The 27,955-nt window shown below is 60.9% G+C and overlaps 1 protein-coding gene across 2 annotated transcripts in view; it reads left to right on the forward strand.

Annotated features, from left to right (window-relative positions):
• Nucleotides 1–2,974: 2,974 nt before the first annotated feature.
• The window catches only part of ADGRL1 (adhesion G protein-coupled receptor L1), a 43,316-nt gene continuing 18,335 nt past the window's right edge, over nt 2,975–27,955 (forward strand). For both annotated transcript variants that reach the window (XM_088016834.1, XM_088016835.1), the window contains exons 1-4: nt 2,975–3,252; nt 17,588–17,752; nt 20,930–21,143; nt 24,532–24,641. In XM_088016834.1, the coding sequence (XP_087872960.1) occupies nt 17,683–17,752; nt 20,930–21,143; nt 24,532–24,641 (394 nt within the window). In that variant the 5' untranslated portion in view covers nt 2,975–3,252; nt 17,588–17,682. The remainder of the gene's footprint in view (nt 3,253–17,587; nt 17,753–20,929; nt 21,144–24,531; nt 24,642–27,955) is intronic.

A 27,955-nucleotide genomic window follows, 5' to 3' on the forward strand; every position in this document is an offset into this window, starting at 1 on the left:
GCCCCCCCCCCCCCCCCCCGCCCCAGCACCAAAACCTTCCATGAGTCCTATCAGGTGCTACCGAATATCTCAAAATGGGAAACTGAGGTGTGGAGAGGTGAGACACGCCCCGCCATCCCCACACCAGACAGACCCGCAGTCAAGGAACCACAGATAGATGGAATCCTTTCTGCATCCACCAACCTCTGGGCTTCCTTCACGTTTGTTCTTTTAGATCCGGTTGTTGGGCCTCACCACCCAGATTCAAGGTCTGAGCTCTACAGCCATACAGTCCTGGGCATGAAAGGGAAGCAAAGGTGGTCCACCTACCCTCTCTCCCCTGGGAAGTTTTGGGGCCTGATTTGTCCCCAGGTTCTGGGCTATGAAAATCCCTGCCCAGTCTTGAAATGAAGGCTCTCCATAAAAGGGGGTGGAGGGCAGTAGGTTGCCATGGAGGTTGCCCCTGGTCACCCAGCAGGCCTGGAAGTCTGGTGTCTCTGGTTTTCCCTATGTTCAGCCACCAGGATGCTTCTTGGAAGGGATTCTTAGAGGCCAGGTCAATTTGCTTGCAGATGTTCAATTTGGGCTTTCTTAGATACTCAGAGTTCCATCCCAGTCTGCCCCAAGTTTTGTGTAATTACCTCCCCAAACCGTCCCACTGCTACTTCCAACCTATTCATCACCCATTCTGCAGAGCCAAGCTGGGTGGCAATGCATTCTCCTTCCTGGAGACAGAAGACGGGGTTTGCCCTCCTCCCCTTCCTCAGCTCTTTCCCTTCCTCTATAATCCAGATCCGGATTTGTCTGCCCTACTTCTCCACCAAACCCCACTGTACATATGCCCACTCTGGACCCATCAAGATTCGCCCGGACTTTGGACTTCGCTTGCGCTGGCTGCTTTACTATTTAGGCCCCGCTTGGATGGACTCCCTTCCCTGAGGATCCAAGCCAGGGATTTGCTCCTCCCCATCCAACAGTCCGAGAGTTGCACCCATCTTTCATGAAACGGAGCCCAGCCGGCAGCCAGGCTTCCAGTGCCCATCTCCTGAGATCCTAACCGGCTCTTACCTCGCAGGACCTTCCAGTAGCCCTCAATCTTCCAGTTTTCCCCCAGCCCCCACCTGGCACCGAGTTATCTATTCAGCTGAAGTGCTTATTTTTGGCCTGAGGCCCGGTTTTATAGCCCCCACTGTGGGTCTTGGCAGTGACAGTCGGGTTCTGGGGATCCAAGCCAGGTTGGACAGCCTTCCCCACCCTGGAGACGGGGTGCGGGGCTCCCTCTGCAGCTTCAGCCTGAAATCTGCCCCTCATCTCACTCAGCCAGATGCCTAGGAACCCTCTGGTTCCTTGCCCTACTTCTTCCAAGTCCACCAGCTGCAATGTAGTTGCTGGGCTGTGAAATTTCGTACCGGGTTTTTGCTCTTGCCAAGAACCTAAAATTCAATTTTTTTCTTTCCACCCTCCCCCGCGCCCCCCCCCCGTCCGTCTCCCCTCCCAAAGCTAGACTTTTGAGGCGTTTATAGATACAACCACCACCTAACACTCCCCTCCCCGCCCCTGCTGCCCCGTCAGCTCCAAGCCCTTGTCCGGTTGCCCAGGATCCTCTCCTGGGGTCTTGTTCTGTGTCGCGGATTCCGGTCCAAGCTTTGCGTCCCTCCCCCGCCTTTTATTGTAGGTCTAGTCTCCTAGGGTAGCGGCCTCCTCAGTGCATTCCCTTCGCATCGCCTCTCTGGATCCTGAAGCCGCTTTTACCAGCCTGCTTCATTGCAGCCAGCGCTCCGGATTCCTTCGTGCGGGAGTCAAGCCCTCCTTTTGCCCCTCCCCCTTGCATGTCTCTGCCAGAAAGATTGGGGCAGTCCGTGCCGCCTCGGCCACTAAGCAGCCCCTTCCTGAAGCCCCCTGCGAGCCCAGGTCTGGGAATTCTAGGCCAGGTCTTGCTTGCTCCCACTGCATTAGGCATGACGCATTACTCCGTCTCCCGAGGATGAATCCGGCCCCAAATTTGCGTGCCCCGGCTGCATTTGGCCCTGTCGCAGCTACCTCCCCCCGCCCCCCCCCACCTTCCTCCCATCTCTGTCTAATCCGATCCGGGTTTTGCGTACCCCTTCCAGAGCTCCTCCATTTCTCCTTTCGCCGGCTCCGCGTCTTTCCTTTACTTGACTGCCGGCGAAATCCTCTCCGGGTCTTCCTTGCACCCGTCTCCCTTCCCCCACTCCCCGTTCCGACGCAGCGACCCAGCACGTCGCCTTCCCTCTCTCCGCTTTTCCAGAGGGGCTGGAGGAGGCAGGGGGAAGGAAAGTCTAGTCCGGGTTTTCGGGTCGGCCCCCGGTGCGCTCGCGCCGGTTGCGGCGGCCGATCCCCGGCGGCGGCTCCGGGCCGGGTTTTGCGCGCGCCCGCCGCCCCCCTCCCGCAGCGGGTGCGTCGGGGAGAGGGGCGAGCAGGCGGCTTGTCATTGCTGGTGCCCGGCGCCGGCTCGGTCCGCGCGTCCTGCGGTGCCCACGGGCCCGGCCCGGCGCCCCCCCTCCGGCCGCCCCGGGGGCGCGACGCCGCCGCTCCCGCCTCCAGCCGCGCCCCCCCAGCTCCGCGCCGCCTGCCCCCAATCCGAGCCCCCCGCGGCCACTGCGGGGAGCCCGAGCCGTCGGCGCGGGAGCTGTTGGCGCTGTGGCGCCTCCGCCCCGCCGTCTGCCGAGGAGGCCCCGGCGGATGGGGCCGCGCGGGCCCCGGAGCGGCGCCGCCGGGCGGCGGGGGGCTGCAGGGGCGCTCCGGCTGGCCCGTTAACCCCTCGGCCACCGCCGCCGCCGTCGGAGGGGGCTGGGAAGTCGCCTGGGCGCACACGTGCCGCCTCCGTCGGGGCCGCGGAGCTGCGGGGGAGATGCGGGCCGCTGTCGGCGCCGCCTCGGGGGGCTCCGCCTCGCCCCAGCCCCCGGAGCTCTGACGCCGCCCCCGCCCCGCCGCCTCCGCCGCCTCCCTCCCGGGAGGGGCGCGGACCCTCTCGCCCCCAGCCCCGAGCCTCCGCTGCCGCGAGGGGGCCGCCTCTAGAGCCGTGTAATCCGCTTTTTTTATTTTATTTATTTATTTATTTTTTTAAATTTTTGGTTAGTGGCGGCGGTGCTGGGCCGGGGGAAGGAGGGGACACGGAGGCCGCCCTCGCCCCGCCACCCCTCACCCTTTTCCCCCCCGCTCCGGTTCCGGGAGATGTGCCGGGCGGGGGGCCGGGGTTCGCGGAGCCGCAGGAGAGACGCGCAGGGCCGACCCCAGAGCTGCGCTGGACAGGTGAGTGTCTGCGGGCCCAGGGCGAGGGGGACGCCGCACCTGGGCCAGGTGTGGGGGCCGAGGCGGATGGGGGCAGGACCGGAGCCGAGGCCTGTCCGGGCCGCGAAGGGGGAGGGGATGGCTGGAGCCGCGACTTCCCGCACCTGAGCTGGAGGGGAGTCGGGGGCGGCCTGGACTTCATACCCACCGGCTTGGGGGTCAAGAGGGGCGGCCCCCACGGAGCGCCGGGGACGCGGGGGTGCGGATGGGCGGCCGCGGGGTGCCGGCGGGGGGAGGGGACCGCGAGTGTGCCCGCGCGTGGCTGCGTGTGCCCGCGCGCGCGCCAGCCTTTGTGGGGAAGCGGCGCGGCGGTGCCTGCGTGTCCCCGGTGCGTGTGCGCGCGGGTGCTTGGCGCCCTGTTTGTGTAGGTGTCTGGGTGTGAGCGGAGAGGGTGCGTGTGCGCGCTGTGCGCGGGCCCCGGCCCCCGGAGGAGCTGTGTCGGGGGCTGGCACCGCAGGATGCTGGGCCGCGGATTGTTTTTCTCCGAGAGGCAGAAACGCGGTGGATGGGGAGGGGTCTGTCTGGGGGTCCGGCCGGCTGCAGCGCGGCGGCGTCTCCTCTCTCACCGCGGTCCCCGGTTATGCATGGGAAGCTGTTGGGTTTGAGCCGCCCCGATTCGGGCTTCGACGGGGGGAGCCCTCCCTCTCCCCCGGGTGTTCATTGGGTAGAGCTATGGAGCTTCGACTGTCATCCTCGCCTCTGAGGGTCCTGGGACAGAAGCCCGGACCAGAAGAGGGTGGAGAGTGCTGTGGGTGCTCCAGCCTCGGCCAGAAAATGCCCCTGCAGGCATTGCTCCGGTGCACCCCTGGCACCCATCTGAAGACAGCACCCTGCTGGCACAGCCCCCTACGCGCAGCCCTGTCCCTGACCGTCCGGTCTAGGTCAGCACCCAGCCCCATGCTCGCCCAGCACCTCACTGTACGTCCCTGAGCCATAACCACCGCCCCCCATGACCCTCCCCGGCCGTGGCAGCTGCTTGGGTGTCCCGCCGTCCCAGTCTGGAGGCAGGGCCCCCTTTCCTCCTTGCTTCTGCAGGACCCAGAGCCTGGGTTTGTCTGCCCACATCCAAACATGTGGTGTGCCTGGGGGAGCAGGGGGAGGGGTTCAAAATGGCTGCCAAGATGGCTGGCCGCCTCTCCGCCTCTCTCTATCTGTTTCTTTTTCTCTCTCTCCCTTTTCTGCTTGCTCTGTTCCCTTAGCTGCTACAGGAGTCATTGCAGAGAAGGGTTTGGACAGTGTGGGGACAGGTGTGGGGGACTCCTAAGGGTGATGTCTGCTCAAGGCCTGTTGACCTCGATGCTGCTTGCTTCTTGGAGAGAGGCTGTCCATCTCTGCTCTTCTTTCCAGCACCCCAGGGGCTGGCAAGAGCTTGTAACCTGACCCTAGACTCAACCCCTTCAGCCCAGCTAACAGCTTGGGGGCTCCCTGCCTTCCAACCTGCTCTTCTAGGCCTGACACCCTGAACTGATCATTTAGGGTGTTGTGGTGCCCCATGGAGGGTCCCCATCTCTCATCCCCTCCATTTGCCCCATGGCCAGGGGCTCAGGACTCCGGGTGGGCCTGGGTCAGGCCCCAGCTGTGGGGGCAGGTGACTTCTCCTTCCTCTCCTCTCCCCACCCTCTAATGCCAAATTTATTACTTAAAAGTAGGATGAAAACAGGGAGAATAAGAAAAGGAATACAACCTTCATTATCATATCGAGAAAATTATCCGTGATTTTCCTAACTAGCAATTTGCCTGCCATGCCGTTCAGAACTGACTTGCCCATTAATTACAGAGATGAAAAATCATCTGGAAAGCAGAAAAGGGAACTAATCCGATCCCTGGCTGGCGGCAGTGGTACCCCTGCACTGAGCCACATATGTGTGCATCTGCTCACATGTGAGGGCCCGCCTTCCTCCTCTCCCTCAGTGACCCCGGTGCCCGCCCCATGCCATTGGTGCTGCCCTCCAATGCCCCACTAGGCCGTCCCTCCACAGCGCACCCATCCCAACCCCCACTCTTGGGGAGCTGGCTTAAGGCATGATCACCCCCTGCTAATGCCTGATCTTGGGCTTGGAGGCTGCCCAGGGTTAGGGAGGGTGGGGAGCTGGGGACCAGTGTACCTGGGCCCTCGTGCCTGTAGGGAGGAGGTGGAAGGGAGACTCGTGAAGCCCTGTTTCTATTCCCAGCGTGCCCTGGGGAGCCCCTTCTCCTGAGGGAGCCTAGGAGAACCCTCCAGACATGTGGGGGAGGGGCTGGCAGGCTCCCTGGCTGCTCTGGAGTCTGCATCAAGCTGTCTGGACTCCGGGCCCTGTACCTCCACCTGTGAGAGCCACCTGCGTCTGGAGTTTGCAGCCTCCCTGTACCCCACCTCCCACCCCCCACCCTACGCCGCCTGGTTGGTAGGAGAGCATGAGGTGTTTCAGCCCCAGCTTGGGCATCTGGTGGTGTGGGGGAGTGCTGATCCCAGGAGGTTGTGCTGCTCGGCTACAGTGGGTACCCCGATGAGGAAGAGGAGGAGCGGGATCCCTGCCGTCCCCACCTGCCTGGTCCCCACCCGCCAGCCGTGGGGAGCTGGAGCTCCAGGGCTCTGCTCCCTCCTACCTCTCCAGGCAGCTGTGTGGCCAAGGACAAGGCTCCGGTTTCTATGTGGGCGCCTCTTGAGGATCCGATTTCCAGACGCCAGACACTTCTCCTCTTCCAGACCCCTCTTTGGGGGGTGGGGGGTTTCCCTGGAAGCGGACCTGGCTGCAGTGACCCTGGAGGTGCCTGGGCTGGGTCTTGGCCACCCCCGTGAAAGAGGAAAGCAGGGTCCCCGGATAGGAGGCTGCTGCTGAACAGAGCCATGGGGGCAGGGGTCTCACCACCCCCGGAATCCAGTCCTCCGTCCGATGTCTGTGTGTGTTCCGTGTGTGGTTTGGATGGTGACCTGGCTAAGCCTGTGTGTGACCACGTGTCCAGCAGGCTAGCCCTATGCTGGTCGGGGTCTCCTGGGTGCTGGTGCTGTGAGTTTTGCAGTGTGGGCGGCCCGTGTGCGTCTGTGGCTCTACACAGGAGCAGGGTCTATGTCTTACGTGCACTTGCAGCCGTGCGCCCAGGCGTGTGTGCACGGGGCTCCTCAGGACCAGGCTGGGGGCACTTCTTCATGCAGTCTGTGAGTGTCTTGTCTCTCAGGCACTGTGCTGGCGATGCCGTGGGACAGTGCCCTGGTCATGTCCTCACAGAGCTCACAGTCTGGCCACACATAGTGACTTGAGTCAAGAGGCTTGTATCACAGGAGTCGGGGAGAAAGCTTATGTCTCCTTTCTGGAGTGGCCGGGGTCCCAGCTGGGGAGGGGGCAGCCCCGGAGTTGGAAGGTAGCAGCCCCTGCGTCCAGGCACTGCCTCAGGGCAGGCAGTGGGGCATCTTGGGGTTTGGCCCTGCATGATCTTCCCCATCACCTCATCCCTTTCGCTCCCTCTTTCCTTGGTGCTCCACCAACATCTAAGCACGATTCCACCCCAGGGCCTTTGCACTGGCTGTTATTCCACCTGGTACTCTCACCCAGACATCTGCAAGGCTTTTGCTCCTTCACCCGCTTCAGATGTCACCCCCCCTCCCAGTAACCTTTACCCCGTGCAGCCTGTTTAAAATCACAGCCTCCCACCTACCTCCTGACTTTTCTGAGCACGGATGGCTTTTCTCACACTGTAATTTCTTGATTTATTATGCCTGTTTATTTATCATCCCAACCAGGATCCAAGTGCTCAGGGAGTTTGTTACTCAAGGTTTGCTTTTGGATCCAAGATGCCTAGACTCCTCCCTGGCCCACAGTCGGTGTTCAGGGAATCTTACCTGAGTGAATGGGAGGGGGTCTGTCAAAGGACTGGAGACTCCCAGGTGAGTCCTCCGGCTATGCATAACAAGAACTCCCCATCCATCCTGCCCCTCTGCGGGGATTGAGGGCTGCCACTGGGGGCCTGACCAGGCCAGCTCTGCACCTGTCCGCTGTGCCCACCTGTGAGTACTCTCTCTGAGGTGGCCTTGTGGGTGCCCCAGTGGATGAGGGTACGTGTATGGAGCCACCTGCCCATGGAACTCTGTGTGCGCTGTGGGGTTTAGAGCCTGGGGTGGGAAACGTAGGGGCCCTCTGCTCATGCAGGGGCTAGGAAACCCAGGGTCAAGGCCTGAGCAGTCCCTCCTCCGGGGGCACTGATGCAACCTCTTTCTCTCTCATGGGGTGAGACCCTCACGCTTGTCTCAGGCTGTGTGGGCCCTGGCGAAATAGCAGAGCAGAAGCCCTCTGCTTCCCCACCCTGAACTCCAGAATTGGGGGAAGATAAAAATTTCAATAAAAAGACGCTGAGGCTAAAAATAGCCCTGCCCCCCAGAGTTAAAAATAGCCAGGGCCCCTCCCTCAGACGCTCAAAATACCCTGGAAGTCAGGAGTGGGCAAGTCGGGAAGCCAAGCGGGTGCCCGTGTCCCGCCACCGGAGAGGCGGTGCAGGCAGGCCAGGGGGCCCAGGGCCTGCTCTCTAGGCCAGGGTCTCCCAGACATGGCAGTCTGGATATTGGGGCCAGTCATTCTTTGTGAGGGCTGTACTGGGTATCCTAGGACTTTGGGCAGCATCCCTGGTCTGCACCCTCTAAATACCAGTAGCATCCTTCCCACCCCGAGTTGAGACACCTTAAAAGGTCCCAAGATGTTGCCAAACAGCCTGGGGTAGAGAATAAAATTGTCCCACGTTGAGGACCACCACTCAGGACTGGGGTCAGCAGACTTTCTCTGTGAAGAGCCAGACGGTAAATCCCGGAGACGGGCAGGTGGACAGAGAATATGCTGTCATGAGAATATGCTGTCATGCATATTCTATCTCTGCCTCTTCTTCACAACCTTTCAAAAGTGGCGAGAGCACTCTTAGTCCACTGGCTGTGCAAAAACAGTCAGTCACTGGGCCCTAGGTGGACAGCTCCTGCCCTAGAGTGCCCCCCAGTTGCCCTCGGTGGTGGAAGTTGGGGCACCTGTGGATGCACCCTCCTCAGCAGAGAAGCAGCCCCGTTTGGGTCACGCTTTTGCACTTAAGGACATGGCAAGTCTGGTACAGTCTGTCCCTGTCACCTCCCTGCCCTCACCTCTTCCCACTGCCCCATGCTCATGCCACTGGTCACACTGGCTTCCTCACTTTCCTCAAACATGCATCGGCCAGCCCCAGGACCTTTGCACAGGCTGTGCCCTCCGACAGGAAGTCTTTTCTCTTCCTTGGTCACCTGTATGGCTCCTCCCTTTGCGGAGCTTTGCGGGGCTTTGCTGAAGTGTCTGGTCTTTCTAGATCACCCTATTTTAAATTGTACACATGCACACCCCCTCTGTTCACTGCCCCTCCCCCCAACACACACCCCAGAGCCCCTGTTTACTCCACAAAACTAGTACATCATAGAATTGACTTCTTTAGTGCTCTTTGTGTGAGGCTCATCCACGGATGTCTGTCCAGCTCCTAGGTCAGTGCCTGGTACCTAGATGTTCTTAAAAGGATATGTGAGGTCGCCTTACATTACTTCCAAGCCCTGTGGCCACCGCGGGAGGCTTCCATCCCATTTCCCTGGGGAAGGGACAGAATTCAGAGGAAGAACATGGCCTCATCACACAGCCCGAAGTGGGCAGAGCTGGGATTTGAACGTAGGACCCTGGGACTCTTCCCTCTTGCCCTGCTGGACATCATGTCCGCCTCCCTCTGGTCTTTTTATTCCCCACCCTGAGCCTTCACTGCCAGCATCTGGAGGCCCAGAGGCTCCTGCCACCTCCCACCCTGTGCCTTGGGCCGTGGCTCCTACCACTTCTTTCAGCTGTGCCCTGTCATGCTCGAAGTGCAAGGCTCTGGGATGGGCAGTGAACAGTATGAAGTGGAAACGGACCGGAGGCCTCCGTAGTACCAACCTCCTGTGGTAAGGAGCTTAGAGGAGGCACCCGGCCAGTCTGTAAGTCAGGGAGGGCTTCCTGGGGGAGGGGGCCTCCCAGCTGCAGCCTGGAGGGATAAAGTGGAGGGGAGAGAGAGTATGTGAGGAGAGGCCTGCCTGAGGTCAGAAAGAGGTGGTGGCTCAAAGGGGAAAAGGTAAGAGGTTTTATGGCCAGGCGTGTGGAAAGGAGGCTGGAGGCTGGTCTTGGCAGAATTGAGTATGTGCCATGAGGTGTGTCCATGGGGCTGGGAAGACCTATGGAGGGGTCAAGGCACAACAGACAGGATAGGAATATTCAGCATGAGTTCTCTCTGGCTCCTGGGAGGGAGAGAACCACAGAGGGAAGCAGGGGGGGGTCAGGAAGCCAGCAGGAAGAGGAAGCCACTGTGGGCTGTCAAAGTGAAGACTCTGGAAAGGGCCTTGAGACATTAGAGATGGGCTGGTGCGGGGGTTCTCCAGACAGGAGTTGACATGGTTTGCTGGGTGGTTGGTAGGAGGGTGAAAAAAGGAAGCATGGGCTAAATGGCAGGATTCTGGCTTTGACGGCTGAGTGGACAGGGAGAGAAAAGGGGTGGGGGTGGGGCTCACCCACTGCTCTCAGCAGCCCCCACCTCCCCCCAGTCTAATCTCCCTTGGCAGCAGAAGGAGTCTCTGAACTTCTGAGTCAGGCCATGCCCCGCCTCTGTTCAGAACCTTCCTTGGATCCCACCTCACTTGGAGATAAAAGCCTGTGTCCTACCCTCGACTCACAAGGCCCTGCTAGCTCTGTCCTTTAACCTCCCCTTGCCCTCACCTCTTTCCACCCTCCCCCCTTGCTCACTGGGCTGCAGCCACGCTCCAGCAGATTCTGCCTCAGGGCCTTTGCACATGCTGTTCCCTCTGCCCAGGATGTTCTTTCCCCAGGTACCTAGATGGCTCACCTCCTTGACACTTTTGCTAAAATGTCTCCCTCTGGGAGAGGTGTTCCCTGACCACCCCGTTTACATTTGTACCCACAGATACACCCCCACCCCCCTCCTCCCCTTCACGCCTATTTTCCTCCAAAGCGCTTGTGACCCAGTGGGAACTAGGTAACTGTGCACTGAATGGATGACCTGTTCTCTGGGTCTGTTTTGTCTCTGTTCATTAAACAAATTAATAAGTACTTGTTCTTGCCCAGGACTGGGCATGCAACAGAGAGCCAGACTGACCCGTGAGGGAACTTTCCCTGAGGAGTCCCCAGCTGGTGGGAAACATAGACTTTCAACAACAGAGCCCAAGTCCAATTAGCGGGGGCAAACATGGAGGCCCAGTGTGCCATGAGTGTGGGAGTAGGAGAGACCAATGCAGGCAGTCCTGGGGGCAGAACCTTTTGAAGGAAGAGTGGGGGCAGGGACAGGAGCCCTAGCACTGTGTGTATGGGCGAGGGAGAGGTGTGTGGGGTGGGGGCAGGCACCTTAGGAAGCTAGAGCAGAGAAGGGATTGACAAGGTGGCTGGAGACCAGAGCCTGAGACGCCATGCTAGGGCGTCTGAGACAATAGGGAGCCATGGAGGGTGGTAGGCTGGGAAGGACATGATTGGGTTTTCGTTTTACAAAGATCACGGGCTGGGCGGAGAGCAGATGGGGTGGGAGTGGCAGATAGATGGGGGAGACCAGGGAGGAGGCCTCGGGGGGGGGGGAAGCGGCTGCTTCGAATGGCCCCCACCCCTCTGTGGTCCAGTGCCACCGGGCAGCCAGAGTGACCTTTTAAAACTGACAAATCAGACAAACCCCACCCTGTGGCACTGACATCTAGTGGGAGAAAGATAACAGACAGAACGTAAAATGCACAGCTGGCATGCCGGTGCTGGGTGCCGTGGAGAAAAAAGCCAGGATAGGACGGCGGAGTGCTGGGACCAGCAGGGCTGCCCTGAGCAGGCGATGTTGGAGCAAAGAGCTCGGGGAGGCAAGGGAGGAGCCGTGCGGGCATTTGGGGAGGAGAGAGGAGCCTGTGCAAAGGCCCTGAGATGGGACTGTGCCTGATGGCTTCCTCCAGGAACCAGGGGCTGAGTGAGCAAGGAAGAGAGTGGGAGGAGCTGTGGGTAGGGCCGTGTGCGCCCCAGGAAGGACTGGGGCTTTTGCCCTGAGTGAGGTAGGAGTCATAGAAGGTTCTGAGCGGAGGAGGAATGCGCCCTGACCCAGGTACTCGCTGGCGCCCTCTGGCTGCTGTGGGAGGAACAGGCTGCGGGCAGCGAGGGCCCGAGACCTGAGAGGAGGCAGCAGGTCTGACCAGGGGGCCGGTGATGGGGCTGGACCAAGGAGGGCCGAGGAGTGGGAGGTGCGCAGATCCTGCAGGAGGGGCTGCAGGAGCTGCTGGGGTTGGATGTGGGGGTGAGAAGGAGAGAGGGGTCCAGGAGGAGCACATGGGAGGACTGAGCTGCCCTCTGGAGTGCCCTTCCCAGAGAGGGCTGCGTGCTGGGCACTGCCTGGACACTTGCCCCACCTCTGCAAGGTTTATCTGTGAGTCCCCGAGGGGAGCTGGGGAAATGCACTGAGAGAGGCAAAGAGCTAAGCCTGAGGCCACACAGCAGATTCTGACCCTGGAGCCTCTGCCTTGTACCTTCCCCCAGGGCCTGCTGCATCCTTTTTTTTTTTTAAGATTTTATTTACTTATTTGACAGAGGGAGAGAAAGCACACAAGCGGGGGAGCGGCAGGCAGAAGGAGAAGGAGAAGCAGGCTCCCTGCTGAGCAGAGACACCGACATGGGGCTCAATCCCAGGACCCCAGGATCATGACCTGAGTCGAAGGCAGACACGACCGACTGAGCCACCCAGGTGCCCTGGCCTGCTGCTTCCTTATCCTGCTGTGCCTGAGGGCTTCCTGGAGGAGGCAGGCTTGAGGTGCTGGGCTCTCAGGCTGCTGACTTTGGGGCTAGAAGCAGGAGACTCTTGTGTGGAGGGGCAGGGCTGTGAGGGGCCCAGAGCCCCCTCTGTTGGTGCCCTCCCCTGCCCCCGGGCATTCAGACTCCCACCCACTCGAGCAGAGGGTTGCCATGGCAGCTGCACTCTAGGGCAGACTGGAGGCGCCCCCTCTCCTCCAGCAGCTAGTTCTCCTCCTGTCACCTTCCCCTGCCCCATTTCAGGTCACCTGAGGACAGAGCCTGGGCCGTGTCACCCACCCCCAGGACCCCTGCTACACGCCCCCTTGACTTGACACTGACGTGGGGCTCAGGAGCAAACAGAGGCAGGTGTGGGTGAGGCTGGTGGGCTGCGCACATGACCTGGGGGTTGGACATGCTTGGGGTATAGTCCCCTTTCGTGTGAGGGCAGTAGGCCCAATTTCCCATGCATTCAGTTAGGGTCACCCAAGTCTGCTGAGGCTTGAGGTGGGGACAGACGCATGTGCAGGCTCATCTGGCCCTGTGGGTTCAGCACCTCTGGGTGTGCCCAGCTCTGAGGATGCTGTCACACACATGCAGTGGGGCGGGGGGGCTGGAGGAGGGGATTCTCCCGGCCACCAGGGGCTCCCTGTCTCCTTATCACTTGGATGCCCCTGGGTCCTCACATTCCTCCTCTGTAAGATGTAGGTGTGTGCCTCTCCCCTAACCCGCCCCCCACCCCATGTACTGAGTTCCTGTGGGTTAAATGAGCTGTGTGTATACAGTGCTTGGAATGGGGCACCAAGGTGTCGGCTGCTGTCCCCGGCATCACGGGAGGTTCTGGGACTGGAGATCCAGCAGGCCTCCCACTCCCATAGTTTGTGAAAGGCTCCCCAAGGTTTTGCAGCTCAGCCCTGGCCCCAGCTCTGCCTCCCAGCCCACCATGTGTCCTGACCCCCCCAAGCGAGTTTGCCAGGGTTGCTGCGACAAAGTACCGCAGACCGGACGGCTTTAACAACAGAAACTTACTGTCCTAGCTCCGGAGGCCCGAAGTCCAAGATCGAAGTGTGGGCCGGGCCGGTTCCTTCTGGAGGCTCTGAGGGAGTCTGCCAGCGCCTCCCCCATGGCTTTTGGGGGTTCGCTGGCAGTCCTTGGCATTCCTTGGCTCGTAGATGCATCGCCCCGACCTCTGCCTCCGTCTTCACGTGGCATACTGCCCTGTGTGTGCGTCTGTGTCTAAGTTATCTCCTTTTTATAAAGACAGCAGTCACACTGGACTAGGGTTCACCCTAATGACCTCATTTTAACTTGATTACCTTTTTAAAGACCAAATAAGGTCCCATCCTGAGGTGCTGGAGAACAGGACTCCAACGTATCTTTTTTTTGGCGGGGGGGCGGGTAGGGGGTCCAATCCATAACACCCCTCCCAAGGCCTCAGGGGTGGCCGGGCTCAGGCCTCCCGAATACGGTTCCCACCTCCCCACATCTGACCTTTGCCTCCCCACGTAGGTGGGCACCAGGAGGCAGGCAGACCCGCTCAGGGCCTGTGGGCACACAGTCTGGCCTGGAAGAGAGGGGAGGAAGGGAAGTCACAGTGCCGGGCTCCTCGTACGCTAGCCCCGAGCGGGGGCCAGGTCTGGGGGCGCCTGGGCCTTTCTGGGCGGAGCCTTCAGGGAACCAGCCTTCAGGGAGTGGTGGGCAGCCCGAGGGGAACGCTGTCTACACCTCTGAGCAATGGTGCCTGGGCTGTGTGGGTTGGGCCTGGCCCGCCAGTCATGAACACCTGTCTCCAGCTGCCCCACCCCGGCACCTTGCATTTGTTCAGTAAAGATTGGTCGTTGCCAGCGGCTGGGGCTGGGGAATGGGAGGGACTGGGGTGATCACAAAGTTTTGGAAATAGACCATGATGGTGGCGGGGGCACAGCATGGAGAATGTAATTAATGCCACTGGATTATACACGTAAAAACGGTTAAAATGACACATTTACGTGACCTATCATACCATAATTTTTTGAAGGTCTCTCTGGCTGCCGGTGGGGAACCCAGAGTGCGGGAGCAAGAAGGGTGGGGGCGCTGCTGGAAGGAGGTCAGGGCTGTCTGGAGGGCGGTTGCTGGGGACAGACAGATGCCGGGGTGTCCCGGAGGTACAGACCCAGGACTCAATCCTGAACTGGACATCAGGGCGAGGGAAGGAGGAGCCAGGGATTTTGACTCCTGGGGTTGCAGCCCAAGGATCTGGGGGGATGCTGGGCCCATGGACTAATATGGGGGGGGCTTTGTTGTAGGCTGTTCAGGCCGAAGGTGCCTTGGAGACCCGAGGGTGTAGACGGTGAGAAGAGAAGCAGGGCTGACACTCCAGTGTGGCTGTCATCACAGTCTAGACGGCGTCTAAACCATGCGGCCAGTTAGAGCCCCCGGGAAGGAGTGTGGGTGGGGAAGAGGCCTGGAGACTCCACCTGAGGTCGCAGCATCCTGGGTCCGGGTGCAGCCCGGAGCAGCGAGGGGAGCCTCGCACTCAGACGCATGCTCCCTGTGCCCTGACTCGCGCCGCGCTGTGGACAGCGCCCTCGGATGGGTCCCGGGCTGGCCTGTCACCTGTGCAGACTACTGTCCTTAGCAGAAGCCCGCAGGTTTGAGGCACAGAGGGAATTGGGGTTGTTGGGGGCGGGGGGGGAGGACTGGCTCAAGTTCACACCACTTGTGAATGGCAGAGTCGTATCCAGACCCGTCTGGGTTGGCTGCCCCCAGAGCCTGGCACCCGGCAGCCTTTCCGGCATTAACCAGCCACTAGCTAGTTTGAGTCCCCCTGGGGAGAGCCGGGGAGGGGAGTGTCCGTTAGTGTGGGGTCAGTGCCTCTCCTGAGCTTGACCATGGCTGGGAGCCGAGGTGGGGAGTGGGGGTGATGAGGAAGCCCTTGCCCCCCACAATGTAACATTGTGAAATGCTGGGAAAGGGGCCCAAAGTGCCACAGGCCATGTCTGGGTGGGGGAGCGCTTCCTGAAGGCTGGGGGTGGGGAGGGCGCCCGCATGCCAGCCACACCGTCCGATCACTTCCCATTTCGCGAGAGGAGTCTGAGGCCTGGGAGTGGGTATACTGCCCGGGAGTGTGCTGTTCCCGCCTTTATTTCCTGAGAACCTGTCCAAGTCCCTGCCCTCAAGGAGCTCATGGTCTGGTAGGGAAGGTTGACCCCAGACTTGCCAATATCCTCCAGGTAACTTCAGGTGTGGTTGAAAGCTGTAAATCAAAACGGGGTAACAGGATGGCAAGTGGGAGCAGCAGGAACGTTAGGGAAGGTCCGGTAGGTTGCCCTGCTGGCCTGGCCTTGGAGTTGAGCCCTGACTGGTGAAGCCATACCAGGTGTACAGGGATCCTGGGAGAGCATTCCAGGCCGAGAGAGCAGCCCTGGCAAAGCGGGGGTGGGGGTGGGGGTGGAGGAGGCTAGAGCATCCTAGGAACTGGAGGGGGCCGGTTACAGAGCAGGGTGACACCAGGTCACCGGTGGCGTCTAGGCCCTGGTGAGGAACGCAGACCCCAGTGGAGAGCTGAGGGGAAGGTTAACACTCGGATCTGCGTCATTCAGTGATCCCTTAGCACTGAGTGGAGGGCAGGTGTGGAGGCAGGGAGGCCAAGACAAGCACCCAGGCGCGGCAGGTGGCTTGGTCCTGGATGGGGGGCACTGGGGGCCACAAGTGGGCAGGTTGGTGAGGTGCTTTGGAGGCAGCTGTCAGGACTTGCTGGTGGAGCTTATGAAGGGGAGAGGTGGTGAAGGGTGAGGAATCGAGGCAGATTCCTAGGTTTGGGGTCTGAGTTTCAACAAACACATTGCTGTGTGCCAGGCCTGTTCTAGAAGCTGGGGCTAGCTGTGAGCAAAGCAATCCAATGATCCATGTCTGTGCAGGGGCCATGCAAGAAATAAATAACTACTTTTTTTTTTTTTAAGATTTTTATTTATTTGAGAGAGAGTGAGCAAGAGAGAGAGCATGAGCGGAGCGGGAGGGAGAGGGAGAAGCAAGCAGGCTCCCTGCTGAGCAAGGAGCCCGACTCGGGACTCGATCCCAGGACCCTGGGATCATGACCTGAGCCTAAGGCAGATGTTTAACTGACTGAGCCACCCAGGTGCCCCTAAATAGTTACATTTGAACAAAGGCCTAAAGGAGACGTGGGGGGAGCAGCCTTGTCGGTAACTGGTGGGCAGAAGATACACGTGGAGGAACTGGCAAATGCAAAGGCCCTGGGGCAGGGGTTGGTGTGGTCAAGGAATAGCAGGAGGCAGGAGTGGCCTGAGCAGAAATGGGATCAGGGAGCTGACGGGGCTGGTGGATAGGCTTTCCTTTGGTGAAGGAAAAACTAATTCGGGGCTCTGTTGAGAGATTCCAAACAGAAAATAAGAGATATGGAAGGTATTTGCTGGTTAATGGCATTGAAACTATGGGAGAGACTGGGGTGGCGGCGAGGGAAGACCGAGTAAGTGGGTGTTCACACTCTGGAGGGCCGGTAAAAACACAGGTGCTGGCCCTCCCCAGAGAATGTGTGTTTGTAGAAGTTCATGGCCAGGCTGGTGCCACTGGGTCAGGGCCACCGTTGAGAACCGCGGGGCAGATAAAGCAAAGGGCCGAGAGCAGAGATCTGGATTTGCAACTCGGAGAGCATCCAGGGGAGACCGGAAGGGAGAAGGGAGGAGCAGCTGTGAGGGGAGGAAATGGGTCAGCACGGAGCCCTGTGCCCGCGGAGTTGCAGTGCCCAGGGACGGGCAGATGGGTGGGAGGAGTGCAGGGGAGGGCACAGAACGCCAGCCTCCCCCCGGCCCCCTAGGGGACCTCACACCCCTCCTTTACCCCGCCTGCCTGTCTCCAGCTTGCGTCGAGGGTCCCCCCAGAGGGGAAAGAGGGAACTCGGTTGTCCCTGGTCCCTGATCTGTGGCGCCAGCCCGCTGGATTCTAATTAGCGACCAGAGAGGGAGAGACAGGAAGCAAGGGCTGGGGGCGGGGCCTGGACTCCTGCCCAAGGCTGGGAGGCTGCCAGTTCAAGGCCGGGATGCCTGGGCACCCCTGCCCCGCCCCGCAGTGCTGCGTGAGGAAGCCAGGTCAGGGAGACAAGTGGGCAGGGTTGGGATTTGGGGATGGAGAAGAGGCTTCCAGAAGGCCTGAATCTCCCGTGAGAGAGGGTCTGAGGCCTGCCTGGATGTGGGCAGGCCCTTCACAGCCATGACATCCCAGTGAGCTGCCCCTGCTGCCCAAGGGGGGGCTGTGAGGCCACGGGAGGAGCTTCCAGGAGGTCCCCTTTGGTCCAACATGCCCAGATGGGTGGGTCCGTCTGCCGGCTGGGGGTGGGAGTTAGCAGTGCAGGCCAGAGGGCCTGGAGGGGCGGCCAGGGTGCAGCTTCAGTCCCATACAGCTGGCTCAGGGGGAGGTACTTTGACTGGCCCCTCTCGGGGACAAGCCCTCAGCCACCAGGAGGAGGACAGGGGACCTGCCCAAACGCCTCTCCTCCTGGGCCTGCTGGGGCCCTGCCCCTGCCTCACTCTCCCTGTTCTCTCCAGGCTGGTGGGCCAGGCCGTGGTGCCCACCTGCTGATGCAGGGCAAGGCCCCCGGCACAGGACACTGAGCGCCCCGAACACGCCCCTGGCCGCCGCCATGGCCCGCCTGGCCGCCGTGCTCTGGAGTCTCTGCATCACCGCCGTCCTGGTCACTTCGGCCACCCAAGGTAGGTGCTGCTGGGGCTGGGGAGGAGCTGTGCCTCCAAAATGCAGCTGGGAGGGCAGAGAAAATGTTGAAATACCTCCCATGCACTTGGTGAAGAACCGCAGTCCCCAGCTCGCCCCAGGCCGCAGCGGAACCAAGCCAGAAGAAGACTTGGTAATCACACCGCCCCCAGCACCACTGAGGGGTCCCTGGACCAGCCCCTCACCCCCAACACCCAGGGCAGCAGGGCCCATCCTGCCAGGGGTCCTGGAGCCTGGGACGCGGGCTGTGGCCTCCTGGGACCAGGACCGGCCTTCCCGGTGAGTGATACTCCCCTGTCTTACGTGTGTGTCTTTCTCTGTGATTACATCCCTGAGGCTCTCGCTGGGAAGAAGGCTTAATTAAAGCATGCCCGCTGACGTTTATTTAAAAACAACTAATTACCCGGCCTCAGCCCTATGCCGGCCCCAGGATCCTGCACATGCAACAATTAGTGCCCCGAGCCTGCCCGCCCACCTCCACCAATCACTCGGTTACGGTCCCCGTGGCGGGCCCAGGCAGGGGCAAGGGCAGGCCAAGAGGAGAGGCAAAAAGAAGGGGCCTGCTGGCCTTGCCCCTAGCCCTGGGCATGCCCCCAGCCGGCACCCCCCAGCTCTGTCTGGAGAGCACTGTTGGGGGACTCTGCTCCCCAGTGTCCCTTCACATAGCCCAATACTCCGAAAGCCACAGAGGTGGAGGGGGCATTGCTGCGCCAGGCCCTGGGGCCTTGGCCCTGGCTCTGGGCAGCTGGCGCCCTCTGCTCCCCCAGTGCCCACATTCTCTGCCCGTCCAGGTTCCTGCCCCACTGCCCCGGCTGGGCCGGGAGGGGCCACTTCCACCCCCAGACCCATCTGAGCCAGCCCTCCACCCCCGGCCTCCCTCCCAGGCCCAGGAAGGACTAAAATTAGCTGTGGAAGCAGATGGTGCTAGAGGAACACATGTAATACTTTCCCCCAAGTGAGACTCAACTCACCCCAAAAAACCCCCGGGGCCTAGCTGCCATCCCCTTGGGGCCCCCCACTTGATAGTGGAGGGAGCAAATCCCCTGAAAGGGGTCTGCTTGGCACTGCTGCCCTAGGGCACCCCTACTTCTCTGTACCCACAAGCCACAGTCCGCACATCAGAGCCTGTGAGTCACTCTGCGTGTCCCCACCCCCCCCGCCAGCACCCCGCGAGGCCTGGCTGGGACGAGTGTCTAAGAAGGTGGCTGACCCGGCAGCTGTGGACCACGCGGAGCCCACTCTGTCCTATAGAGACTGGCTGCCTCAATAATTTTTTTAAAGATTTTATTTATTTATTTATTGGAGAGAGAAAGAGGGAGCATGAGCGGGAGAGGGAGAGAATCTCAAGCAGACTCCCCACTGAGTGCGGAGCCCAACATGGGGCTCGATCCCGGGACCCCGAGATCATGACCTGAGACGAAGGCAGACGCTTAGCCGCCTGAGCCACCCCGGCGCCCCTCGATAACCTTAATGATAGTGGACTCAGCTCCCATCACCTCACTGCCCCCGTTAGGCCCCCTGTTCAGATGTAACCGTGTGGGGGCCCTCGTGCCCGCTGCAGCCGTCCCGGTGCTGTGAGGTGGGAGCAGCAGCTCCTGGGAGAAGGAACCGGGGCCACGGGGGTGGTCGGCTACTGGACGAGGCCGCCGGCAGGGCGTTTAAACCCCGGCCGTCTGGCTCCAGAGCCGGAGCTGTCGGTCCTCACACGGCATGGGAGGAGGGCTGATGCGTGACCATGCCACCCCACCAGGCGTGTTCTTCATCGTCACACTGACCCTCACCACACAGGGTGCCATGCCCGGGGCTTCCTTCGGGAACGTTCTATAGCGCGTGTACTCCTCAAGGCGGAGCCCTGGGCTGTCCGTGCTGATCTTACACTGGGGACGGAGGCCTGAGGAGGCTAGAGCTGGCTGTTCAAACCGAATCCGCGTCAGAAACGTGGGTGGGCACACGGGTCCGAGGCGCCCGGCCTCCCCCTAGAGATCCTGAGTCAGCAGGCCTGGGGGTGGGGAGCCGCGAGCCGCCGGTGCTGCCGACCCCCAGGCCCCACCGAGAAGCTCTGGCCCCGCGGACATGCCAGGCCTGTCAGCTGAGGAGAGGCCAGGCCAGGCCAGGCGCTGGGGGTTCCTTCAGAACATGAGAGCACTTCCTCCCAAGCCGTCTCTCCCCGTTGTGTGGGGTGGTGTGAAGTTAGGGAAGTACCCCAGACCACTCTCCTCTCTGACACCAGTTACAAGTTCGGGAGTCCTTTAGACCACCCTCAGATTTGATGATTCCCTAGATGCATTCCCAGAATTCCCAAATGCTGTTAACACAGTGAACAGGTACAGATAATGTCAGCCGAGGGGACGGGTGTGTGACAGCATGCATGGTGCGCTGCCAACCTGGGACGCTCCCCTGAGCCTCGGGGTCCAGAGCAGACATGGGTGACCACCCACATGACTGACCTCAGTCCCCAGCCCTTCTGGAGGTCAGCTGATACCCAAAAGCTCCTACTCACATTGTTGGTGTGCTCATTTGCTAGGGCCACTGTAACAAAGGACCAACCACAGGCTGGGGGCCTTCAACAACAGAACTGTGTTGCCCTGCTGTTCTAGGGGCTGGGAGTTCAAGACCAAGGGGTCAGCAGGGTCGGCTCCTTCTGAGGGCCGTGAGGGAAGCTGCTGTTCCAGGCCCTCTCCTGGGCTTGCGGCTGGCCATCTTTCCCCATGTCTCCACATCGTCCTCCCTTTGTGTGTGTCTCTGTGTCCAAATTTCCCCTTATAAAAAGGACACTGGTCATACTGGATTAGGGCCTGCCTTGACAACCTCATTTTAACTTGATCACCGCTGTTTCAAATGTGATCCCAGTCTGAGGTACGAGGGATTGGAACTTCAGCATATGAATTTGAGGTGGGGAGGACACAGTTCAACCCATCACAGGGGTATAGGCCATCTGGTCTGGCCCGAGGCCCCCAGGTAGACAAAGACGCTCATCGGGCAGGACACCCCCAGTGCTTAGAGGCACCTCCCAGGGGCCTAGGGCAAAGAACTTACCGCACAGGTGGGCACACCGAGAAGCCCATTTGACAGATGAAAGAACGGAGGTCCGTAGAGCCCACGTGCTGGATACAGCCAAGCTGGAGGGGGCATCTCAGCGGGGTCTTCCCTCCCCGTAGGCCTGAGCCGGGCTGGGCTCCCGTTCGGGCTGATGCGCCGGGAGCTGGCGTGCGAAGGCTACCCCATCGAGCTGCGGTGCCCAGGCAGCGACGTCATCATGGTGGAGAACGCCAACTATGGGCGCACAGACGACAAGATCTGCGACGCCGACCCTTTCCAGATGGAGAACGTGCAGTGCTACCTGCCCGACGCCTTCAAGATCATGTCACAGAGGTGAGGGGCCCCACCCCACCGGGCTCCTGGGAGGAGGGCTGCAGGCGGTTCCTGGGGGCCCTGGGTAAATGCCTGTCCTCCATGCACCCCCCGGCCCGGGCACCCTGTTCCCCCTCCGCCTTCCTTCTAGGCGTCTAGCCCCTGTTTCCTGAGCACCTGCTAGGTGCCAGGTCCCATGCAAACAGCCGGGAAGACCCAGCCCCTCTTCCCCGGCAGCCTGCACCCACTAGGCACCTCCAGAAGCTCGTTCCAGGATTCGTGTGGGAGGGAGTGGAGGTCTCGCAGTGTAAAAGCAATTAGCAGGATGGGGAAAGTGTCATGGGAGCCGAGGGAGAGCCCAGAGGTCCCACAGGCTTCCCGGAGCAGGTGACGTCTGAACACAGATGACAGAAGTGCACATGAGCGTGAGAGAAAGTGAGTGCCTGAGTGTGCGAGGCTGTGTGTGTGAGCAGAGCGGGGATGCCAGGCAGAGGTACCATGCGTGCGAAACTGCAAAAGCCTTCCTCACACCCACTGCCGGCCACTCAGAGCTGGTCAGCCCTCCTTCACGGTGCACCCAGATTTAACCTCCGCTGCCACCGCCGCCGCCCCCGCCGGCCCCCACCCCCGGGTTTGCCGCACTATCTCCTGCCCCGACTTGCCTGCCTTGGGCTGTCCCCCCCCACACACAGCAGCCAGGGGGTGCCTGTGAACACCTGAGGGGCACCCACCTCCCTCAGAGCAAAAGCCTGTCTCCCCTGAGGCCCACTAGGCCGCACGCGCTCTGCCCTATGCTCTGCTCCTGGGCTCCCCGTCTCCACGCTCCCCCCAACTCAGCCGGCTCCAGCCGCCATCATCCACCGCGGCCTCCTCTGGGTCTTTGCACCGGCCGTTCCTCCTGCCTGGAATGCCGTTCCCCGACACCCGCATGGCTCACCCCTTCCCTTGCCCGGGGATCTTCTTATCTGACTATCCTCTCAGCAAGGCCTGTCTGACCACCCTCTCTAAAACCACAGCCCCCCACCCCGACTTCCTAGCCCCTTCCCTGCTTTATCGTCTAGCCCTGATTATCACCCACAGTTCTGTGGACTATTTCGCCTCTTTAACACGTTTGTTTCCTCACTGGGCCATCAGCCCCATGGGGACAGGCGCTGTGTCCCCCGCCAGATGCAGAGCAGGCACTCACTGAGTTTTTGCTAAGCGCCTGAGAGAGGGCAAGGTTCCCTCCAGGACCCAGAGCATAGAACAGAAGAAGGAAAGGAGGGCTGGAGCAAGCTCTGCGGCTCCTTGAATGCTGGCAGAGGATTCTAGAATAAGTCCCTTGGGCAGGGTCCCTGGGCAGGGTCACGAAGAGCGTCCAGAGAGTTTTGGGCAGGGGACCGGCGTGGTCAGGTGGCTCAGACCAGTGGGCCAGGTTGGAGCCACCTCGTTCCCTGTCCCCCACCTTTTCTCCCTCACACGTGCGCCCCTCCAGCAGTCCTCGCCCTCCTCCCCCTTCCCTGTCTGACACCCCTGCATGAGCGCCCCTAATCCAGCTTCCCAGCCTTTGCTTAGGCTGTGCCCCATCCTCCCTGGGACTCCCCTTCCTCCCGCCTCCTGCCTCCAGCTTTCTCCCTGCCCACCTCATGCCTTCAGCCCTGGCCTCGGGGTCTGCGGGGTGCGCCATGGTCTCCCCAGGGGCCAGCACAGCAACTGGCCTGGCTCTGGCATTCATGGGTTCTCGGTTCCAAAAGGAGGAACGCTGAACAGTGTGGTTCCGGGGGCCCAGGGAGGGAGAGGCCGCCGCTCTGCCACATTAAAGCCTGGAGGCGAGGCTCTTCGTGTTAGTTCGGGTACAGCCCTGCTGCTCTGACGGAGACACCCCAGAATAGGCAGAGTGCCCTTAAACCAGATCGGAGGGGAGAGACCCTCAGCCCTCGCTTCCCTCTCTCGGGGGCTCCCACACCCAGCCCTTTTAAAGGCCACCTCGGGCCCATTCCCACCTCCCTGGCCGGAACTCGGTCACGAGTAGTCAGCTGCAGGGGAGGCTGGGACGCGCAGTGTCCAGGCCTTGTCTCTTCTGGATGTTGAGGTGACAGTCACATAACACATTCGTCATTTTAAAGCGAACGATTCAGCAGTAGTTAGTACATTCGCAGCGTGGCGCAACCACCACCTCTCTCCAGTTCCAGAACATTTCCGTCTTCCCGACGGGAAATGCCATCCCCGTGAACTGTGACCGCCACTCTCCCCTCTCCCAGCCCCCGGCAGTCACTAATTTGCTTTCTGTGGCTGCGAACCGGCCTGTCACAGATATTTCGTGCGGGTAGGATCATGAAACGCTGGCTTCTGTGCCTGACTTCTTTTGCTCCGCGGTGTCTTCGGGGTTTGCCCACATCGTGGCACATCAGAGCTTTCCTTTTGATGGCCAAATAATATTCCACGGTGTGGACGGACCACATTTTGCTTAGCCATTCCTCTGTCAGTGGACACTTGGGTCGTCCCTACCTTTTGGCAATTGTGTAAATGACATCGTGGAGAACATTCACAAACAAGCAGTTGTTTGAGCCCCTGCTTCCGGGTCCTTGGCGAACAAAGCTAGGGATGCAGCTGCTGGGTCACAGGCAACTCTCTGCTTCACCTTCAGAGGCCAGGGCTGAGGTTTTAAAGGGGGTTGAGGTGGGCTGGTAGGAGCAGACCCTCATTAACTAATGTCCTGGCGCTGTGGTAGGGCCCAGAGCCCTCGATCGGAGAGACAGACAGCAGAGGAGAAACATCTTTTTGTTCGTACGTAGGCCTCCCTTTATACGTTAGCCAGGCTCCTAGAAGTTGGTGGGGATCGGAGTCCCCAGGGTGAGTGAGAATGGCTTGGGCTTGGGCGTGAGGGGAAGAGACTGCCCTGTCCTCACTGCAGATCCTCACAGCAGCGCCACCCATAGCGCGGGACTCATCTAAGGCCCGGCGGGGGCGGGGGGGGGGGACACAGACGGGCGCTGTGAGCATCCCATTAGCAGCATGTTGGCTGAGACACTGCCTCGTACGCGCGCCTTCGCATCTTACTCTTCACTGAACAGCGAGGGGCTTTCCAGCCCACTTAGGACAGATGCCAAGGACGCGATGGCATCAGCGACACGCAGATGGGCTGTGAGGCCGGGGAGTTGGGGACACAGTTTATGGGGCAGAGTCTCTGGCCCAGCCCTGAGCTTGCTGCCTGGCCAGGGCCCAGAGTCGAAGCCTGGCTGGTGCGAAAGAGAGCAGGCAGGACACGGAAGATGATGCCCCCACAAGGCCCCTGGCCTTGGTTGCCACAGTTCTTGCCACAGTTCCTTCTCCATTTGGGGGTGCTCATTCCTCTCCTGACCCTGAACGCCCGTCCCTGCCCCCCAGTTCTAGGCCGGTCTTTTCCCAGCTCCTCATGTCTTCTCTGCAGGTGTAACAACCGCACCCAGTGCGTGGTGGTTGCTGGCTCTGACGCCTTTCCCGACCCCTGTCCTGGGACCTACAAGTACCTGGAGGTGCAGTACGACTGTGTCCCCTACAGTGAGTCATCTTGTTCCTCGTGCGGACACGGGCCCTTCCCCCTCCCAGAAGCAAGCGAGGAGGAGACACCTTGACCTTACACACACACACACACACACAAACACACACACACACACACACACACACACACACACACACACACACAGGGCCAAGTTAGGACCAGGCACAGGGCGGGCAGCTGGGCCTGTTCCCTCCCTCGTGCATTCTCTCCTCCCAGACCCCCCTCCACAGTCAGTCCCGGCCCCCCCCACCCCCCCACAGGTTCGGTCCCCATTCACAGGCCACCTTCTTGCACTCTTGTTACCCTGGCCCACTAGCCCTGCCCCCTCACGTGTAGAAGGGCTCATTTACACCCTTCAAGGCCACACCCCAGAACTTGCTTGGTGCACCTACCTGTCTCCTGGTTCCCTGGACCTGGACCGTGCTGCCCTCCAACCTCTCCCCCTCCCTTCCCTTTCTGATCACCCCCTTACATGCCCCCTCGTCCCTCTTACTCACTCCCCTTCTTTTCTCAACTCCCTCTCCTTTCTCTTGTCCGCCTCACCTCTCATGTACTCCCAGTCCTGGAAGCTGGACCCCAAACCCATAGAGAGGCAGACCGCCCTCTGAGGCCTGGCGGCAGATCTGGTGTGAGGGGCTAGGGGCATCTTCCACAGATACCTGTCTCCTGGTTAGTGTGCCCATGACCGTGATAGCACTTCCTGTCTGCAAGGGAAGTGCTGCCATGTTGGACTAGGGTGGCCCCCGGGAAGCCTGAGCAGGGTGATCTTGGGAGCCAGGGGCCTGGCTTTCTTGCATCTGGCCAGGGGGAACCAACAAAGACAGGGTCTCTCCTCCTCAGCACTCTGCTCTTAACATGGCCCTTCTTTCCTGCCCTCACTGTCCCTTCCCTTCCTCCCCGCCATCCATTCCCCTCCTCTCCCCGCCAGCTTCATGTAGCCAGCCTGGAGGTAGGGCCTCCGGGCAGATGGGGGAGGAGACAGGGCCACCAGAGTGTCTGAGTGTGGGGGGCAGGGGCAGGGGAGCAGAAGGCCCTGTGGCCCTCCCACCCCAGCCTCCCCCCTCAACCTTTGATTTCTCCTCGCAGGTGATGACCTACGTGCTGGGGGCAACAGGATCACTTGTGTGCTTCCATAACCTTCTTTTACTCCCCACCCATTCCTTTCAGCAGCTGAGGCCTCCAGCCGCCACCTGAGGGGGATGCCCATCTGAGCCTTGAAGCCTCCCCACAGCACTGGGGACACTCTCCACCCACCCCCGTGGCCGGGGCGGCAGGGAAGGGAGGCGGGAGGCCGGGAGCATTGCACGGCAGGGAAGTCAGGCTGGGTTTGAGGCCCGGCATGGCTCTCGGATTTTCTGACTCTGAAACTTGAACAAATGACTTAAAACTTCTCTGAGCTGCTGCAAAAGGAGGCGAGAGGCCAGGAGAGCATGCGTGTGAAGCGCCTGGCCCAGGGCTGCCCCCCGCCCCCCCGAGCCCGCTCCCTGTGGCAGAGTGCTGGATGTAAATGCCCCCCCCCAGGGCAGAGGCTTCGTCCTCACCCCCCAGCGCCCAGACCCGAGCCTGGTTCAGGACGTGCTCAGTAACGGTACGGGTGCCCCTCCAAGCCAGCTTAGCCCGTGTCTTCATCTGTGACGGTGGGAGGGGGGACCCCTTCCGGGGGATGCTGCCAGGAGCAGAGAGAACGTGGGTAAAGCTCCTCGTGCGCCCCAGGCCATAGGTACATACGAAAGAAACGGTGCCCGCTTTTGCCAACTGTGTGGCCTCAGTTGTGTTGCTTCACTGCACTAAGCCTCAGTTTCCCCATCTATAGACAGGGTTCTGGAAAGACTGCCTGGGAAGTACCTAGCATGGTTCCTAGCACTTAGTCACTTAGGAAGCAGAAGGCACTTGGCAGTCATTGCTTTTGTTGTGACTACTTGTAGTGATTTTTACCAGTTATTGCTCTTGGAAATGAAAAATAAAACTAATGACAGATGATGATCACACTCTTCCTGAGACAGGTGAGATAAAGGGCAGTAAGGGCATCCCTCGGTCCAAGTGGAGTCCAAAGCAAGTGGGCACCATGCGGGTAAAGAAGCGGAACAAAAGTTAGAGGGAGCAGGGAGGAAAGAGGCATAGGGACCTCCTGAAGCTGACCCCCCCCTCCCAGTGTGGCCAGGGGTGTGACCCACGGAGACCAGGATGGCCCAGGGGATGGGCAGCCCCCGTCTGACTGAGAGCGAGCCTGAGCCCCGGGGGACGCAGGACACACAGTGACTGTATCTGGGCCACAGGGGGGCCACGCGTGCCCTCAACAGGCAGAACCCAGGGGTGAGGGGGTGTAGCTCCTGGTTCCAGAAGAAGGGGAACTGGAGTTCCAAGGGTGACCGAAGCTAGGGCCAGAGAACAGGGAGGCGGGGCGCTCACTTGTCCCCCACTGTTCGTGTTCGCTGAGCACTTCCTGTGTGCCAGGCCCTGGATGAGGCGCTGGGAAGCAGCCAAACTCTCCCCTGTGGAACTCCCTGCTTGTGCCTCTAGAGAGGTGGCAGGAGAGCGAGGCCCTGGTCAGAGGTGCCTGAGGGGCCGGCGACACTGAGCCCGAAGGGGGAGCAGCCTGGGCAGCCATCTTGCCCTGGGCTTCAGAGGCTGGGGTGACCCCAGTGCTGGTGTGGGTGAGTCAGGGGTGGGTGAAGGGGCCCACCACGGGGAGGGGGCAGTGGGTGTGTGGGCCTCCCCCCCACACACACACACACAAACACACACCCAGACAGGCCCGACTAACGCTGGATTTGCCTTGCAGCTGAGCACATTCTAACCGTGCCCCCTTCCTCCCCTAGGTGTGCCTGCCCACCTGGCAGCAGGCAGGGAGCGCCTGGCTCCTGGGCCCCCGGGGGGGGGGGGTGGGCAGACAAACTGAGCCACAGGCTGGCCCCGGGGGAGCGTGGGAGTGTGTCTGTGCCCCCCCCCCGCTGTCTGTGATGTCGCCCCCACCCCAGCCTCTTCCTTCTCTGCCTTTGTCTCCCCCACCGGCTCTCTGAGGCCCAGGGGCGCTGCCTGTCATCCTGTGTCCCACTCTGCCGCCCTCTCTCTCTGTGTTGGCTTTCTCTGGGTTGTGAGGGCTTGGGGGAACTCAGCTGGACTCTAGCAAGGCCAGCACAGAAAGGGAAGTTCAGCATGTTCCTTCAGCTGGGGGCACCCAGGCCCCTGGAGGCACTGAACCCCCTCCCCCCGCCGGGCCCCTGGTTCTAGCAGGAGGGCAGCAGGTGGGTTGTGCAGAGGTGGGGGGGACTGTGTGGCTCTTCCACCCCTACCACTCCCTCCCTGGTGCTCT

Source organism: Eumetopias jubatus, unplaced genomic scaffold (assembly GCF_037043125.1).
Source record: "Eumetopias jubatus isolate StellerSeaLion01/CBP00866 unplaced genomic scaffold, mEumJub1_p1.0 scaffold_1, whole genome shotgun sequence".
NCBI classification, from domain to species: Eukaryota; Metazoa; Chordata; class Mammalia; order Carnivora; family Otariidae; genus Eumetopias; species Eumetopias jubatus.